General features: G+C 33.3%; 1 protein-coding gene across 1 annotated transcript; it reads left to right on the top strand.

Moving 5' to 3' along the window:
• The first annotated feature begins 526 nt into the window (after nucleotides 1-526).
• LOC100243097 (uncharacterized) lies at nucleotides 527-19,300 on the top strand. Its single transcript, XM_059743066.1, has 14 exons — nucleotides 527-657; nucleotides 753-996; nucleotides 2,534-2,608; nucleotides 2,937-3,113; nucleotides 3,626-3,988; nucleotides 5,152-5,192; nucleotides 5,286-5,529; nucleotides 5,863-5,937; nucleotides 6,082-6,258; nucleotides 9,733-10,107; nucleotides 16,990-17,448; nucleotides 17,712-17,786; nucleotides 18,180-18,359; nucleotides 18,749-19,300. The coding sequence occupies exons 1-14, from the start codon at nucleotides 638-640 to the stop codon at nucleotides 19,124-19,126; spliced, it is 2,883 nt and encodes a 960-aa protein (XP_059599049.1). The 5' UTR covers nucleotides 527-637; the 3' UTR covers nucleotides 19,127-19,300.
• Nucleotides 19,301-20,530: the final 1,230 nt, after the last annotated feature.

Raw genomic sequence — 20,530 nt, 5'->3', positions numbered from 1 at the left:
TAATAAATGAAATAATTATAAAAAGGCCCACGCTTTCATAATATATGAAATAGAATTTCATTTTTTCCTTTTTTCTTCCAAGTCTACTACTTGTTTTTAAAAGTCTTTGTTTTGTGTAGGAAATTTTTTTTATCTAAATTTATAATTAACCTTAGACTTTGTATAATAAAAAAATTTAAGGCTTGTTATTTTTATTTTATTTTTATCAAGAATAATTTTAAAAAATAATTAAAATAAGATTGTGTTTGAAAAATCAAAGGTAAATTTTTAATAATATTTTACACAAAATGATAAAAAAAATATATTAAATCTATTTTAAAAAACTTTATATTTTTAAAATGAATTATCAAAAAAATTGGTTATATAGTATAGCAGTTTTAGAAACAATTACCAAACACCAAGTTTGATTTGCCAAACAATTCAAACTAAAGCCTGTTAAATTTGTCGATATCCAATCATGAGTACCACAAAAAATAAGAAAGGGAACAACAACTCTACTTGTAAATTGTAATTTCTGTCTCAATCGAATGCATTACAATAATCTTCATTGCTCTTGTTTTTAGTACAACAAACCTTGCAATGAAACAAAAATTCCATCTTCTTCCGCACTTCAAACACAGTACCCATCTCATCAACAATGGCTGAAGCAGCAACAAGGTACTTGGTTTTTATCCCATGGCCCTTTTCACAATCTCCAACCACATATAAAACAACTGTTGTTCTTACTTTCTTGTGTATTGGGTGTGACTCAGGTATGCAGTTGTTACGGGAGCAAATAAAGGGATTGGGTTGGAAATATGTAGGCAGTTGGCTGCCAATGGGGTGAGAGTGGTGTTAACAGCTAGAGATGAGAAGAGGGGTCTTGAAGCTCTAGAAAGTCTCAAAGGATCTGGTCTCTCTAATCTGGTTTTTCATCAGCTTGATGTTGGGGATCCTGCTAGTATTTCTTCCATTGCAGATTTCATCAAAGCCCAGTTTGGGAAGCTTGATATCTTGGTGAGATTGAAACCCTCAGTTCTTGATGATTTTTTTCCTTTTTTTTTTTCTCTGGTTTAATTGGTTCTTCTTATGGCAATCACAAGTCTTGGATACTCCTGGATTGATGATTTACAGCATACCCAATTTACCCAAAATTTTCCTTTCAATTTCCCCCTTTTCTGAGAATATGTTTATGAATGTCTCTGACAATTTCAATGATTATGATGATTTTTTAAGATAGCAAATTTCCCATTTGCCTTCAATTGGCATGTCTTTTGTACTGTGATAGACCACTTTATCTGAAGCAACCACCAAAATGGAGAACCTTTTGTTGTTGTTCTATGTGAGGAAAGAAGGGCCTCGGTTTACTGGAGAGAAATACGCTAGAAACATTGAAATTGTGACGTATATGATTGACTAATGTTTCTTTTGGATTCTCTTCTATATCAACTATCCTCTCCCATCCACAAAAACAGTACCTAAGAAGAATTCTAGCTGGGAAGTCAGGTCCTTGAGGTTGTGCCCCTATTTTTGCTAGCAGTGGAGATTGGAGCATAACCTTATCCAAATATATGCTACATAGTCCATGTTAAAAACTAAAGTTTTCTGTCTGAGTAGAGTTTCACCCTCCAAGCAAGTTGCTAACCTTTCTTATTGATGAGCCTTCCTCTATAACACTAAAATGCATGGTTAGAGTGGGGAGGCCAGTTAGGTCAATTCTTTTCTGAGGATCAAGTCGATGATGGGCATCTCAAGGGCTTAAATAGATAAATTGGTAAGAGAAGGAATTCAAAATAGAGAAATCCCCCTTCCCTTGTGGGTCTTTATATCATTCAGGGTTGCACTGATTTGGTGGGTCTGATCCCACCAGTTATTGAGCTGTCTGCTCCATTCTATAGCTGAGTGATTGATCACCTAATCTTGTCCTTGATTAACTATCATAGCTTCATAATTTATGTTGAAGGTTCTTCTGATGCAATGTAGGAGGAGTTAATAGCATTTATTGTTTATCTCGTCACAATAGATGCAATGTCTGCCATCCTAAGAGGGGAAAGGTTCACATCTTGTTGCAATGGTTGCCTCAAAGCAGGGCGGTCATTCTAGGTCATTGCCATTGAAATCCCTATCGCCAAATGACTCGTGTCTCTTCGTATAACATGTGTCCTTTGGTTTGACCGTTCCCACAAGTAGAATTTTTGTATTGTGTAATGTCCAGATTGTATATCATTATACTTATTCCACTATAAACCAGTGCCCTATTTACTCTCCTCGGTTCCATCATTTTCTCTCTTTTTTATATCCATCAATCCATATGGAGTTGCATAAACTTTTATGAGGTGGATTTGCCAATGAATTCCATATATGTTTGCACTTGAGAAAACAAATCTCTCCTTATCCACCATGATTCTTTGAAAATTTTTGAAGTGAATATTTCTTGAGGAATGGAGGACCTCTAAATAGCTGGAAGGTATCTAATAACTTTCTTTTTATTTCTTTATTTTTTTGTTCTTTTATAGTTAAAAATTGGATAATAGAAATGTGTGATACTGGACAGGTGAACAATGCAGGGATAGGTGGAACGGTTGTAACGGATCCTGATGCTTTAAGGTCAAGATATGCTTCTGCTGAGGTAAGGTATCATACACAATTTCTTTATTGGCTTAAAGCAATTGATTGTGGTTGTAAGTTCAAAGAAGAGTGGATTTGAAATTCTAATAGCCATTGGGGTATATTTGAAAGTTGAAAAGGAGCAACATTTAGACTTCTAAGGCCCCATGCTGTTGAGTTTTTCTTCTACCTTCTCTTGAAAGGAAGATGAAAATCTTTTCTAGAAACTAGAATTATGGAAGAAAATCTTGTTGCATACCAGAAGCAGTTTTCTTCTTCTCTTTTTATGTTGGAGTAGGGAATATAATGGCTACCAAGAGGATTGAGATTTTCTTCATTTTATTTTGCAGGCAGTAGGAAAAGTCAATTGGAAGGAAATAATGATTGAGCCTTTCGAGCTGGTGGAAGAATGCCTGAAAATAAACTATTATGGGCCAAAGAGGATGATTGAAGCTTTCATTCCTCTTCTCCAGTTATCAGATTCGCCAAGGATTGTCAATGTTTCCTCCTCAATGGGAAAGCTGCAGGTGCAAAATAACACTAATCCTCATTCAGAATACAATGTTGATATATACTTAAGATGTTCAACCATGTTTGTAATTGGGCAATTTGATGAAATTCAGTAGAGTTGGATTGGAGCCAAATGATTCAGTTTGAAACTTGGAAGGATCAAGTTTCGTTGTGAATTTTTCATTACAGCTCCACTCAAAAGATGCCTTGATTGAGTCAACAGAGCAAAATATTTTTGTAAGCTTATTGAACTTTAGATTGGTGATGGAAGATCTACTTGTCACATCTTGATTTGTTTAGAAGAAAACCATATGAAGAAAAGGGTTGATTGATGCTGTTTGGTAAGTGTAATTAATAATATTGAGGTAATGCATACTATTATATAATGCACATAACTTGCTTATTTTCCTGGAAATCATCTGCTGTGAATGATTAAGGGCTGTTGCCTTTTGTTTGTGTGGGAGTCAATGAAGCATTTCCCCAAGTCGTATTTTTGCTTACATTAATTTTCTTTTTTGTGTTGTTCCAGAATATTAAGAATGAATGGGCAAAAGCAGTGTTAAGTGATGCTGAAAACCTTACAGAAGAGAGGGTGGATGAGGTCTTAAACCAGTTTCTAAAAGATTTCAAAGAGGGATTATTAGAAGCTAAAAGCTGGCCCTCTAATGTCTCTGCCTATACAGTCTCAAAAGCAGCCTTGAATGCCTACACAAGGATTCTGGCCAGGAAGTGTCCTACTCTTTGCATCAACTGTGTCTGTCCTGGCTTTGTCAAAACAGATCTAAACTACAACAGTGGCATCTTAACTATCGAAGAAGGTGCTGAAAGCCCTGTGAGATTGGCTCTGCTGCCTGATGGGGGGCCTTCCGGCCAATTCTTCGTTCGGAAGGAAGTGTCTGAATTTTAACTGAAAAAGATTCATTACTACATATGAACTAAGAACATCATAGCACAGAGATACTGTTTATGGCTTCTCTATAATTTGTATGAATCCCAGGTTGCTTATGATTAATTTTTATGCTAGAATGCTTTGTTAGTACATATGGCATGTGAGCATAGATTTGTAGGGTGACTAATTTTTATGTTGGAATGTCTTTCTAACTGCATAATGACTTGTGATCTTGGATTCTTGAACAATTGAAACTAGTTTTTATCAGTATTTGTTCTAAAACCAAATTGTTCTTTTTTAAATAGAAGATTTTTTATTTTTTTAAATTATAGTCAATTTCTTATTTACTGACCTTACAATAAGGAGTTTTTTTTTTTAATTAGTATAATAGAAAATTTTAGGGATTTTTATCTTATTAATAACTATTCTTAAAAATAATTCTAACATGATTATATCTAAGAATTTGAATGTAAAAAAAATCTCAAATACGTGCTTGTCATAATCTCAATTATATTTAATAATAACCCATAAAAATGATTTGATTGAAAAACATTTCATATTTTTTCTAAAAAAACCATATTTCAAAAATTTTAAAACGATTATATACTTACATCATATAACAATTCTCAAAACAGTTATACAATTATGAAACACCATTTTCTTTTTAAGTTTTATTTTTTAAACAATTCAAACTAGTATTAAATTTATTTATATTCAATCATGAGTACCACAAAAAAATAAGAAATGAAAACCAACCGTCTAATTTAATTTTTGACTTAGTCATTGGATTATATAATATAAGAATATCAATTTTCATTACAATAATAATATTGTGCTTGCTTTTATATATGACCACATGACATGATTAAAAAAAATTAAATTAATGATGTTTCATTGGTTGAAACTTGTAAAAAACGTCGTTAGTGACATCATAGACGTAGTTTACTATCCAAAGCGTCATCCATGATGTCACAATGTCATTTTCCTATATGAAAAAAAATCAATCTTTATTATTACATGAGCGTCTTTTATGACCACATGCGTCTTATCTCTATCCAGAAAATCATCTGCCTTGCTTTTATGACCGCAAACGTCAATTTCCTATCAAAATATCAATGTTGAAAACTTTAGCAGCATTCTTGCTATAAGAGTGAATTAATTAATCAAACTTTACCATCTCACAGACAATGGCTGAAGCAATAACAAGGTACTTGGTTGATCTCCCATGTCCCCTCTTCACAATCTGCAAGCACATATATAACAACTGGTTTTCTTATTTTTCTAGTGTATTGAATTTCAGGTCTGCAGTTGTTACAGGAGCAAATAAAGGGATGGGGTTGGAAATATGTAGGCAGTTGGCCGCCAGTGGGGTGAGAGTGGTGTTAACAGCTAGAGATGAAAAGAGGGGTGTTGAAGCTCTTCAAAGTCTCAATGGATCTGGTCTCTCTAACCTGGTTTTTCATCAGCTTGATGTTGGGGACCCTGCTAGTATTGCTTCTTTTGCAGATTTCATCAAAACCCAGTTTGGGAAGCTTGATATCTTGGTAAGATTGAAACCCTGATCATTTCTTGATGATTTTTTTTTTCCATCTTTTTTGTTTTATTGGTTCTTCTTCTGGCAATTCATTTAGAACATTGCATTCGTAACCTATATGATTGAGTGATGTTTATTTTGATTCTCTCCCGTATCAACTATCCTCCTCACATCCACGAAAACAGTACCTAAGAAGAATTTTAGCTGTGAATTCCGGTACTTTAGATTGTGCTCATCTATATATATATATATATATATATGTTTTGTGAGATGGATTTCCCAATGAATTCCCCAATGATTCCTGAAAATTTTGGAGCTGAATAATTCTTGGGATACTGGACAGGTGAACAATGCAGGGATGAGTGGATCGATTGTAAAGGATCCTGTTGCTTTAGAATCGGGAGTTGCTGCTACCGAGATAAGTTTTCATATACAATTTTAAAGAAAGAAAATTTTTCTAGAATTATGGGAGAAAATCTCGTTATATATGTACCAGAAGCAGTTTTCTTCTTCTCCGAATGGCTACTGAGAAGATTGAGATTTTCTTCATTTTGTTTTGCAGGCAGGAGAACAAGTCAACTGGCATGGTATAATGACTCAGCCCTTGGAGCTGGCGGAAGAATGCGTGAAAATAAACTATTACGGGCCAAAGAGGATGGCTGAAGCTTTCATTCCTCTTCTCCAATTATCAGATTCACCAAGGATTGTTAACGTCTCCTCCTCTCTAGGGAAGTTGCAGGTACAACATAACACCAACCACCCTCATTCAATTTAGAAATAAAAATGTTGGTATATATATATGTCATGCCCTAGCTTCGGGGTAACCCACAACTCAACTCGTGACCATAGGTCAAAGGTTTGACCCTAAGGGTTATTCCCATGATTTTAAAAATCGGATTGGACCAGCCAGTCCGACTGGTTCGACCGTCGGCTGGTCACGGTTCCGGTCCGGCCCGGTCAATTGGACTGGAATGGCATTGAACTGGGGTTGGACCGTTTGAACCGGCGATCCAACCGGTAAATTGGACGAACCGTCCAGTTCTCTTCGAACCGATGGGTTTGATTAAAATTATTTTTTTCCTCCCATTGTCGTCGGCCCCCGTCCGCAAGACCCCTGCGTTGGAAAAGCTTCTCTTTTTTGCTCGTCGGAACACACGCCCGTGCTGGAAACCCCGTCCTTCCACGACCTTGCTAGAAACCCCCTCCCCCACCCCCACCCCCACCCCCACCCCCACCCCTGCTGGAAAAGCTTCCATTTTTTGCTCGTCGGAACACCCCCCACGCGACTCCCAGGAAACCCTGTCCTTCCACGACTTTGTAGGAACCCCCTTCCCCATCCCTCCACCCCGTGCTACTGTTGGTGGAAACCAACCCCCCACTCCCCCATGCTACCCCCAAGAACCCTCGCCCACACCCCACGTTGGAAAAGCCAACCCCCTTCTCCCCCCACCCCCCAAACCCCCCACCTCGTGCTGCTGCTGGAGGAAACCCCCCCCCTCCTAGCGACCCCCATTGGAACCCCCACAATGGAAAAAGTATCATCTTTTTGCCCGACCCTCTCATCCCTTCTTCCAGATTTATTTATTTTTAAAATTATTATTTTTTGTCTCATCTCTATATTATTTATTTATTTATATATTTATTATTTTTTTACTTCATGTTTAAAACTTATGATTTTAATTTAAATTAATAAAAAATTACAATTTTAAATCAATTTCTGATTTTAAAATAAGTTTTCTTTTTTAATTTAAAAATGAATTTTAAAATTGTAAATTAAAATTATGATTTTAATTTAAATTTTAAATTTGAAACTAATTTTTTGATTTTCAAATAAAATTTTAATTTTTAAATAATCTATAAATTATTATTTTTTTTATAATTATTTTAAAATTTAATAATTTATAAATTATATATTTATGACGTCATTGGTTTGACCACGATTCGACTAGAGAATTGTGAACTGGTAACTTTTCTGGTTCAATGATAGGTCTGGTTTTTCGGTTCAATGATCGGTCCGATTTTGAAAACATTGGTTATTCCTATCCACGTTGGCAATCAATCAAAACACCTTGTTTTTTTTTTTTTTTCATTAAAGCGTCTAATCCTAAATAAACTTATTAAATTAAGATTTATTATAACATATTATTTTATTTTTTCCAAAACCAATTGTACGCACAAATTGCTTAAATTTTGGTCCTGCCAAATTAGCAAAACAAAATAGGAAAATAATGTGAACAAAATATTTATTGAAATTAAAAATATATTGTGGGTACAATCTCAGAAAAATAATATTCTTTCTAAAAGAATATTTTCCCTCTAATTCTTTTACTTTGATCACACTTTGGAAGATGACGATGACGTTTTTTTGATTTCGAAGATCAATCGAGGGCCACAAGTGGTTTATTCCCGAATGACCTTATTGAATGACAAAGAACGTGTGTAGCAGTTCTTTTTTTTTTTTTTTTCCCATTTACCGAACTTATAGGGAGATTTGATGAAGCTTCTTTTGTTGTGAAACCCCTTTTCCCGTACGAAGTTACCTTTGGATTTTCTCCTTGGATTTTCCTTTCTGGATTTTTCTGATTCCTCAATTTTCTCCTTCTTGATCGAAGACACCTCTATTTATAGGTGAAGATAGGGAATTTGAATTTCAAATTCCCAAATTTTAGTTGCTTAATTCATTTCCATGAAGTTTTTTGAAAGTAAATAAAAGTTCAAAAAAACTCGAGAGAAATTTAGGAAAAACACATCCCTACCTATATAGTAAAATCCAACCATGGGATTGAAAATTCAACTCTATAGAAGTGTTCACCACGTTGAAGATTATCATCGTCTGAAATTTCATTACGATTGAAGGTCATTTCACTGTCGGATAGATGGAGACACGTGGACCCTGCATCTCCCCTGCACCTGCCTCCCCATTCCTTTCTTTTAATAATAAATTAAACTACCATTATTTACTTCACACTTCACAATTATAAATTACACTTAACTTATAATTTTCCGTCTCAAGAAAAATATTATCGTATTTGCAATTAAATTTACTACAAGCCTACTCTTGAAAAAAATATAATTTGACTTTAATTACCTAAAATATTTCTACTCTAAAATTCACTTAAAACATAATATAATTAACTATTAACAAAATTCAATTCCATAAAATATTGAAAATATAAAATTTTTTTTTTGGCAACAAAGAAGTTGAAATTTGTAATAACCCTTAACCCATTAATTTTACCAGTATTTATTTACCAACAAAAATTTAAGTAATATTCTAAAACTTAATTTCATAAATTAATTAGTCATTCAATTTATAAAAATCAATTTTTTAACCCTTTGATATAATTTTTATTTAATTTACTTCATTTGTCAAATTATTAAATCACATCAAAATTTCAAAAGTTAAATTCATAAAATTCACATTTAATTAACTTACCCCTTTTGTATATCTTTTCCAAATTCACATATCATAATTTAATTTCAATTTAACTCTGTTTAATGTTTTGTAATTCTATAAAGTTTAATTTTAATTATAAGAATTAAATTGATTCGTTACAAAATTAAATTAAATTTCTTTTTAATTATCTATTATAACAATTTGATATAATATAAATTTTTACAAAGTTTTTCTTACTATGATTTTTTGATAATTATTAAATAATAATTAAATTAATTCCCGTAACATACTTAAAATTCAAAATTTCAAAACTTAATCTCAATTATTTGATGGTTAAATTTTTCTCCAAATCTAAATTTAATTTCTAATGTTTGACGTGACAAAATTTTCAAACTATTGATTTTTGACTAATTTTTCCAAAATCTTTCCCAATTAAATATTAATACGTAGATCTTCACTACTCTTTTTGACTATTTGACCCATAATTTTATGAAAGACTTTATACTTTAAGAATCTGACGGGTCTTTAAAAACCCGGATATTACAATATATATCTACTTTATTCAACCATGTTTGCAACTAGACATGAGTTGAATCGAAACCACATGATTTTGGTTTGACATATACTGAATTTTTCGTTACACATCTTGGTTTGTTTGGAAGAAAAGGGTTGATTGACAGTGCCTTTTGTTTCTGTGAATCATTCGATCTTCTTTTCTTTCATTTCCAACCAGAAAATGGTCTCCTGGGAATGATTAAGAGGGAGTCCATCAAGCACTTCCCAACTTACATTACTTTTCTTCTTGTGTTGTTCCAGAATGTTACGAATGAATGGGCAAAAGCAGTGTTAAGTGATGCTGAAAACCTTACGGAAGAGAGAGTGGATGAGGTGTTGAACCAGTTTCTAAAAGATTTCGAGGAGGGATTATTAGAAGCTAAAAACTGGTCTGCTTTTTACGCTGCATATACGGTCTCGAAAGCAGCCTTGAATGCATACACAAGGATTCTGGCCACCAAGTATCCGGCTTTCTGCATAAACTGTGTCTGTCCTGGCTATGTCAAAACAGATTTCAACGACAACATTGGCATCTTAACTGTTGAAGAAGGTGCTGAATGCCCGGTGAAATTAGCTCTGTTGCCTGATGGGGGCCCTTCTGGCCATTTCTTTTCTCGGAAGGAAGTGACTGAATTTTAAATGAAAATGCTTCATTACGAGATATGAAGTAAGAACATCATAGCATACTGACTGTCTATTACTTCTCATATAGTTTGCATGAATGTCTTTATAAGCACATAATGGTATGTGATCTTACATATGCAGGAAAATAGTGTTTTTTCCTTCTTTTTTTACTTGTTCAGAAAAGAAGGTGCTTATTAATTTGGAACAAATTTGAGCTGTTTTCTAAAATGTTATGAGTAACAATTGAAAAAATAGAGAATATTTTAGCAATTTTTGTGTTATATATAAATACATTCTACTTTCATGAAGAATAAGTAGAGAAACCAATTATAAAATTCAAGGGCAAGTTTTGAAAACAATATCAAATAAACCAATAATGTCATATTTTATGGTTTTGATGGTTCATTCATTTGGCTCTTAAAGTGATGGTTTTGGCCAGCTAGTGACACGAATAACTTGTGAATTGGTTGAGTCTAATCTTTTATTTTTATTGTTAGTTAAAGTTATAATTCTAGGACTTCACCAAGTAAATGAAATGATTATATACTACCTTTTATTTAGATATTATACATCTTGATCCACTTTTTAAAAATGTATCTACATATTAATTAAGAAGAACATATTATATAAATGTAGTAACGAGAACTCTCCCTATTCAATATTTATCATCACAATTACCTCTTCACACAGACATGAAGAGGAGTATATGTAATGTCACTGTTGTGTCTTTTAGGATTGTAGGAAAAGATAGAGAGACATGCACCCCTTATGGGATTAGATAAACAAAGCCTTACATTGGTATCAAATATAGACTTTGTCGATTTATAACAATGTGATCATTTTCATGTAGATATTACATATTTGTTGTTTCTTAGTAGACCCTTATGATTTTAAAATATGTTTATATAATTAAAAAAATCTACTACATACATAATGTCAACATCTTCTCCCAATTGATGTAAAATATTTCAATCATTTCTTCCCTTCTCATATAAACATAACATTCTTGTCATATTTCATGAGATTACATGGTCGTATACAACCTTGCATTGGAGTCAAAGATTGATTTTCATAACTTAAAACAAATAATATTTATAGGAGAGGAAGTTTATTGTTAGAAATGATTTTAAAGATGATCCTTGACGAAAGCATATAAGTCAATTTATCTAGCTTTGTAAGGGGCATTAATTGTCTAACCCATAAAAAACACAATGAAGACACTGTACCTACACCAAAGTATGATTGTGATATCTCATATTGGTTAGAGAAAAAAGTTTATAATTATCTATATATAATAAGCTCCTCAAACAAAAAAGACCAAATGTAAAAATGACATTCAAGTGATTAATGCTTTGAAGTCTAATTAACATACACATTGACTAGTTTATTTATTCTTTTGAAAATATTACAAAATAATAATAATAATAATAATAATAATAATTACTAATTACTATAATAAATTTGATATTCTTAATTAGCATTCAATTGATCAAATTAGCTATAGTGACATTCTGTTTAAATAATGCAAGCAATAAAAAAAAAATATTTATGAAGATCTAAAACAAATAGAAGAAAAATAAAATAAAATATAAAGAGAAAAATCTTAAAAACTTATACAAGAATGTAAAAGAAAATTATTAAATTTGATTTATTTTTATTTTTTACTTCTTCTTTCTTACTAATTAAATTATGTATGATGCTCGTAAACTAATAATTGAGGGCTATATTAGAATATGAGAAAGTGAGAAACACATGTGAAAATATATTTTTGTGCAATTCAATGACATGGAAGACAAACTTTAATATTTTTCATGTTGGTTTTTAAAATTTTTTATAATCAAAATAAAATTTCATACATCATAATAGTTTTAAAATTATAAAATCAATAAAGAGCAATAGATGAGTATAATCATCAATTTGCAAATCTACTAAATAAATAAATAAATATGGAAGATGTTAATCGGAATACAAAATAGAATAAGCTATTAATATTTTTTAATTTGGAAAACAAATGACATCTAGAGAATGAGTTTTGAAATTTATTTATTTATTTATGTTGAAATACTTAAAGAAAGGTCTATAAACACTTCAAGACTTTTAAGACTTGTATTAAATAAAATTTATTTAATTTAATTTTTTTTTAAATGAAAATTATTCTTATTTTTTAATAAAAATAATTTAAAATAAAAATATTAAATATAAAATTCAATCCTAAAATAGTAATGATTTCATATAAAGCTATCGCAACAATATGCATTATTTTTTCTCTCTGCTAATTCATGGAACTCAAATATATCTTAGAATTGAAATAAATGTTAGAAGCCTGTTGAGGGAAAGTTCATCTCCCTTCTTTTGGCTCAACATCTTTAATTTGTTTTGGTTCTTGGGTTCCCTAGTTTTCTCCGTCAGATTCCTTCCAAGAAGAAGTTCAGGATATCTTGTCCAAGCTTAACCCTTTTCTATGTAGATTCCTGACCAATCCTCTTTAATCATTACACTTAATCACGAAATATCAAAGTTGAAAATGTAAACAATCCTTATGTGGGAATATGAAGAAGAAATAATCAACCAACTTAATACAATTCAATGCACAAACTCCTTGCAGCTGCAGAACTATCCACACAACAAAGAACTCACACACACAAACACCAAAGAAATGATAATCAAGACACAAAGGTTTATGTGGTTCGGTCAAAACCGACCTACATCCATGGATTGTAGCAATAGTTTTCACAATTTCACAGTCAATAATACAAAGCCAAAAATACAAGAACAATTTCCCAAGGTAAAACCCCAAATTACAAGCCCAAAATCACAAACTCACTTGCCTTATTATTATTATTATTATTATTATTATTATTTTATTTTATTTTTTATCTTCTTCATGTTGTGCCATCCTCGATAGTAAGCCACAAATCTGGTTTGACTTACACCGTGTTTCCTATTCCATATTATTTCCCAAAAGCAATTTTGACTAATTACTTACCTGATCAATATCATAAGGAAATAAATCCCCTATTTACTTTTTTGGAAACAAAAAATACAAAAGGAAAAAAAATCTTCTTAATTGATTGTAAAAATTGGTATGATGATAAATGTTCAAAAGCCAAATCTTTTTCACAAATCTCCACTTGGCTTCGAAGTCATCATCCAACTGCTGCTACTCCATCTTCTCTCAACTGCCCAAAATATTTATCAAGCTCAAGCAATGCTTGAACTTGATAGTTGCCAATGTCTTCGTCAATATATCAGTTGGGTTGTCATCCATTTGAATCTTCTCAACCAGAACTTCACATTTCGACATCACATCTCTTAGGAAACATCTATATGCTTCGTTCTTTCATGAAATATGATATTCTTTGTCAAGCAAATTGCACTTTGATTATCACAATAAACTGTCAATATCTTATGTGCTAACCCTAGCTTACCAATTATCCCCTTAACCCACAAAGATTCTGTAAGAGCTACATATTCAACTTCAATCAAGGATAGAATCACCATGGATTGAAGACTAACTTCCAACTTATAGTTCCAACAAACAATGTGAAAACATATCTTGTCAAAGATCTCCTTGTGTCCACACTTCCTATATAATCAGAATCTACATACCTAAAACAACACCTAACTCTCCAACAGCTCCACCTCCATAAAGAATTCCAACATCAGTAGATCCTTTCAAAAACCTTAGGACCCATTTCACTGCATTCCAATGTTTCTTTCCTAGATTTGACATAAATCTACTTATCATGCTAGCAGCATAGGCCAAATCCGACCTACTACATACCATTGTATACATGATGTTACCAACAATACTAGCACATGGTATTTCTTCCATGTACTTGACTTCTTTCTCAGTCTTAGGTGAATTCTCTTTTGTCATTTTAAAGTGTTGTGCTAGTGGAGTGCTAACAGGTTTGCTTGACTCATGCCAAACCTCTCCAACACCTTATTAACATACCATTTTTTAGTAAAATTCTTCCTTTTTCTATTTGTATTCTTTGGGTAGGTCCCAAATCCTTCATCTCAAATCTTCTTCTCAGTTGTTTCTTCATATCATCAATCGATGCCTTGTCACAACTTGCCAACAACATGTCATCAACATACAATAGAAGATAGACATTACTAGCACCTAATTTCTTCTTGAAGTAATCACAATTATTAAATTGGCTTCTTTCAAAGCATCATTGTCGAGAGAACTGTTTCAAACCATACAATGATTTATTTAATAGACAAATCTTATCTCCCTTGCTTTTAATTTCAAAACCGTTAGGTTGCCTCATGTAAATAGTCTTCTCAATCTCACCATAAAAAAACATTGTTTTGACATCCATTTGCTCGAGCTCCATGTCAAAATGTGCCACCATAGTTGGCAAAATCTGGATTGAACTATGTTTCACCACTAAAGAGAATATCTCTGTGTAATCCACTCCTTATTTTTGTGTAAAGCCTCTAGCAACCATCCTGGCATTGTGTCGTGTTTTCTCTACTCCTGGTATAACATTTTTCTTCTTTTAAATCCACTTACAGTCAACAAACTTCTTATTTTTTGGTTTCTCCACCAAAATCCAAGTCTTGTTCTTCTATAAGGATTCAATTTCATCTTCGATGGCCTTCTACCATTTTTCTTTGTCATCACAACTCATTGGTTGTTGATAGCTTTCTAGTTCTTGATTTAGAGACTCACTAGCAACTGTAAAAGCAAAAGCTGCTAAGTCTTCATAACCATACTTCTAAGGTGGTCTTATAACTCTTCTCTACTTGTCTCTTACTAATTGATAATCATCCTTTTAGTGTTGTTGAGATATAAAAAAAATGCTTGCCTCCATCATGGGATTGAACTTGCATTGCACCCTAGAGATTCGCATGAACATAGTCTAGAATCCCTTGAGTTGTATGCATTGATTTACTAAACTTCACCCTATGACTTTTACCATACACATAATGTTCGCAAAACTCTAAATTCCCGAGGGTTTTTTTTTTTTTTTTTATGTCAAGCAGCCCCATTTTATACAACTCATTTAGACCTTTCTCACTTACATGCCCTAGCCTCTTGTGGCATAAATTAGATTTATTACTCTCATTTGTAGACGATTTTGCGTTCTATTGTGAAATTCTCACCATTTGCTAAAATAGTCTTATTCGTTGTGTCATCCTAATATTCTATTACAACAGATGATGTAATTTCATATTCTGTTGAACCAATAAAAGAGTATAAACCATTTGAAAGAACCTCTATCATCACGGTTAATGCACTTTTCACAACTTTCATCACCCCGTTTTCAATTTTGACAGAACAACCTATCGAATCAAGCATCCCAAGAGAAATTAAATTTCTCCTAAGCTCTGGAACATACTGTACATTTTGTAGCACTCTATTACAACCATCAAACATTCACACTTAATGGATCCAATTCTTCATATCTTACATGCCTTGTTGTTGCCAAGTAAGACGGTCCCTCCATGAATTTCCTTGAATGTTTGAAACCACTCATAATTTGGACTCATATAAAATGAGCACCCAAAGTCTAAAACCCACTCTTTATGAGTATCTTGTGTTGAGTGAACAAGTACCTTTATTGATTCATAACCACCCAACACCACTGATGTGTCTCCAGATTCCTGCTTATCATTTGACTTTTTCTTCCTATCAAGGCACTCTCTCCTTATGTGACCCTTCTTGTTGCAGTGATAACACTTGAACTTTCTCTACAATTTGGATCTTGATTTACCTTTGTTCTTTTTGTCTCTTTTCTCCATTCTACCTCGAACATTAAGAGCTTGTTGCGACTATTTGTCTTTTTCTCTACCCTCAATTCCCTTTAGACTTGATAGCCGATTCCAAGTCATCAAAGGACAATGTATCCCTACCATACTTAATGGTATCGCGAAGTTGACTGTAGGTTGATGGTAACAAGTTCAATAATATGATCGTCTAATTTTCATCGTTGATTTTTTCTCCAATGTTCTCCTATTTAATAACCAACTTATTGAATTCATCGAGGTTCTCATCAAGATTCTTGTCCTCCTGCATCTTGAACCCAAATAGTTTTACCTTCAAATAAATCCGATTCATGAGAGATTTTGTCATATAAAGACTCCCCAACTTTAGCCATAAGCCTACTATAGTTGTCTCCTTGTTGCACTTCTTAAAACACTGTCACTAAGATACAAGATCATATATAGTGCTATATGTCGTTTTGAGCGTCTTTGTGTCTATCATGGTGCTTGGAAGGTTCTTTTCTCCTTGTAGTGCTTGAGGAACCTTTTGTTGAACCAAGATTGCTCTCATATGCTACAACCAAATGCTGAAGTCTCCCTTGCTGTTGAATTGTTGCATCTCAAACTTAGTTGTAGCCATCTTCAATAATTCCACGTTCACTACACCAATTATGGGAATATGAAGAAGAAATAATCAACCAACTCAATACAATGCACAAACTCCTTGCAACTGCAAAACTACCCACACAACAAAGAAGAACTTATGCACACAAACACCAAAGAAATGATAATCAAGACACAAAGGTTTATGTGGTTCGGTCAAAACCAACCTACATCCATGGATTAGTTTTCACTATTTCACAATCAATAATACAAGACCAAAAATACCAAAACAATTTTCCAAGGTAAAACCCCAAATACAAGCCCAAAATCACACACTCACTTGCCCTGTTTTTTTTTTTTTTTTTTTTTTTGTTCTTCATGTTCTGCCACCCTCAATAGCAGGCCACAAATCTGGTTTAATTTACATGTTTTCTATTTCATATTGTTTCCAAAAGCAATTTTGACTAGTGAGTTATCCAATCAATATCATAAGGAAATAAATCCCCTATTTACTTTTCTGGAAATAGAAAATACAAAAGGAAAAAAATCGTCCTCATTGATTGTAAAAATTGATATGATGATAAATGTCCAGAAGCCAAATCTTTTTCACACCTTAAAATAAATCTGAAATCCCCTCGAGTTTTTCTTACTCCACACACAATTCCCATCTCAAAAACAATGGCTGAAGCAACAAAGAGGTACTTGGTTTTTCTTCCTTGCCCTTTTTACAATCTCTCGCCACATATACAACAGCTATTTTACTTATTTTCTTATATATTCTATTTCAGATATGCAGTGGTTACAGGAGCAAACAGAGGGATTGGATTGGAAATATGTAGGCAATTGGCTGCTAATGGGGTGATAGTGGTGTTAACAGCTAGAAATGAGAAGATGGGTGTTGAAGCTCTTGAAAATCTCAAGGGGTCTGGTCTCTCTAATGTGGGTTTTCATCAACTTGATGTTGGGGACCCTGCTAGCATTGCTTCCCTTGCAGACTCCATCAAAACCCAGTTTGGGAAGCTTGATATCTTGGTATCGTTGAAACCCCCATTTCTTGATTACTTTTCCTTCTTTTTTTCCGGGTTCTTGTACAGTCACTGAATTGATGGTTTGTGTAGCATACACAATAGCACAATTTTTGCTTTCATGTTGTCGCCTTTTTGATAGGATGTCTGTGGTGATTTTGATATTTTGAGAAGGTAGCCATTTTCTTTTGTCTCTTTGATTAGAACTTCAAAAGGAAACTGACACATTGTTAAAAATTTGATAACAAAAAATGTTTGAGTGATGGACAGGTGAACAATGCAGGGATAGCTGGGACAATTGTAACAGATCCTAATGGTTTCAGATCAGCAGTAGCTGCTGATCAGGTGAGTTCCCATGTACAATTTCCTTCTTTCCTGAAATGTAGTGAGTGTGGATGGAACTTCAAAAAAGAAATATGCAATTTGCTTGGGGGTGGGAAGGCTTAAACATCATTCATGAAATGATTATTGGGAGAAGTATACAGAATAGAACACCCAACATAAAGGTTCTTTCTTTGGGTGCATATGTTTTATTTGGGGAAAAGCCTATAAAAAGTTGAAAAAAGAGCAATATTTAGATTTTTAATGCCCATTATGTTGAATTTTCCTTCTACTTTTTCTTGAAAAGAAAATCTCTGGAATTATAGACGGTTTTCCTCTTCTCCTTTTCTTGTTGGTGGAGTAGGAAGTGTAATGGCTACCAAAGGGATTGAGTTTTTTTGTTATTCTATAATGCAGGCAGGACTGGGAAAAATCAACTGGAAAGAAATAATGATTGAGCCTTTCGAGCAGGCGGAAGAATGCCTGAAAGTAAACTATTATGGGCCAAAGAGGATCATTGAAGCACTTACTCCCCTTCTCCAGCTATCAGATTCGCCAAGGATCGTTAATGTTTCCTCTTCTGCAGGGAAGTTAAAGGTACAAAGATAACATTAACCCTCATTCAGAAATAGATTGTTGGCACCCACTTTAAATGTTCAACCAAGTTTTTCACTGGGCAATTTGACTTGAAATTCAACAAAGTTGAATCACAAGCACATATCATCTCTTGTGGATGATTAAATGTGCCTTCTTCTTTGGTGACAAGTCGCAGGCTTCACACGGTCACATGTTCACTGCAAATAGATGGGAACTGGTAAGAGTGGGGAGGCTAGTTTGGTCGACCCCTCTCCAGAGGTTAAGTTAGCTATGGATTTTTTGAGATATTAGAGAAGAGAGTTTATGAAACATTTCCCATAGTTACTTTCTTTAGAACTGGAGTTTCTGTTTCCAAATTGAGAAATACCTTTCTTGATGTGTTGTTGCAGAATGTTATAAATGAATGGGCTAAGGGAGTATTAAATGATGCCCAAAACCTTACAGAGGAGAGGGTGGATGAGGTTTTGAAAGAGTTTCTAAAAGATTTCAAAGAGGGATTATTAGAAGCTCATAGCTGGCCCTCTTATCTCTCTGCCTATATTGTCTCCAAAGCAGCCTTGAATGCCTGCACAAGGATTCTGGCCAGGAAGTACCCCACTTTCTGCATCAACTGTGTCTGCCCTGGCTTTGTCAAAACTGACATGAACTACAACAATGGCATCTTAACTGTTGAAGAAGGTGCTGAAAGCCCCGTGAGCTTGGCTCTGCTGCCTGATGGTGGGCCTTCTGGTCAATTCTTTGTTCGAAAGGAGTTGTTTGAATTTTGACTGAAAATGATTCACTACTAGATATGAAGCAAGAACATCACAACAATAAAGTCTGTTCTCTGCTTTTTATTATGTGGTTTGCATGAATCTCAGATTATTAAGACTACCCAGAAATGCTTATGACTAATTTTTATGTTGGAATGAGTCTGAAGGACGCAATAGCCTCTGACCTTATATTTTTTGTGTGATATTTGATGGTTTTTGGAGTTCATTCATTTGGTTCTTGAGAGCCCAAATTCATGGTTTTGGCTGGCAAGCAAAATGGATAGCTTGTGAATAGGTTGGGCTTACTTGCTTATCAGCTAATTATAGGTCTGTTATTGAGTTGTGAGGTGTTCTCTGCTGCATGTTTGAACTTTTACATGCGCACCTCTACTGGTTTGCCTCGATTTGCGCAATTGAGTTCACGTAATTAGAGCTTTGGCTTCTCACAGAATGGGGTTTGGCTTGTCTACTTCACAAATTTGTAGTTGAAGGCTCTCTTGTTAATCATTTTCACGAATACAATCTAGTTTAAGAAATCAACTATGAAGAATATTTTTATGGGTTTATTTTTCATTGAGGTACACTATACTTAGAAATAGTACAATTTTTTTTAAAAGTATTCTTCATATTTTCAAATTTGGCTTAAAACAACTTAAAACACCTTAAATTTATTCTAAAAATACATCTTTTTAATAAATTCTCAAAATATTGTTTTTTGTCAAAAAAATTTTAAATGATTTTTTAATTAGAAAAATATTTTTTTTATTCTAAAGAACATAAGACTATTTGCAAGAATATTTAGGATAATTTTAGAAAATTTTGAATAGAAAGCAATTCATGCCAAATTCCATGGGTAATAAAAGGAATATTTATATATATATAAAAAATTGTTGAATAAATACTTCTTCCTTTTTTTCTCTTTTTTACTTGAAAAAAACAATAGGGTTGGACCAAAAAAGGAAATTGGGTCACCAAACTCTAACAATCTCCACCTTGACACGAATTCCAATGTAAAGAATGAAAAAAACAAACTCCAATCTTAAAAAAAAAAAAAAAAAACTCTTCACCTCTTCCACAAACCCCAAAGGGTAATTCAACAATGAATGCTAACCAAGTCCAAGTAATGCTCAAACTTGGCTACAAGGAGTATCTTCGTCATCATATCAGTAGGATTATCATGGGTGCTAACTTTGGCCTATCACCACGAGCAATGATATCACACACAAAATGATACCGCACGTTAATGTGCTTTGTCCTCTCATGAAACGTTTGATCTTTTGTGAGAAAAATAGCACTTTGACTATCACAAAAAATTGTGATAATCTACAAGTGGTCACTAAATTCACCAAAATGGTCTTTCTAACTAAATCACTTCCTTACAAGCCTCTGTAATAGTCATGTACTCGGCCTCTGTAGTAG

This window comes from Vitis vinifera, chromosome 15 (assembly GCF_030704535.1).
Source record: "Vitis vinifera cultivar Pinot Noir 40024 chromosome 15, ASM3070453v1".
Classification (NCBI taxonomy): Eukaryota; Viridiplantae; Streptophyta; class Magnoliopsida; order Vitales; family Vitaceae; genus Vitis; species Vitis vinifera.
This window is presented reverse-complemented; position numbering and strand designations above follow the sequence as displayed.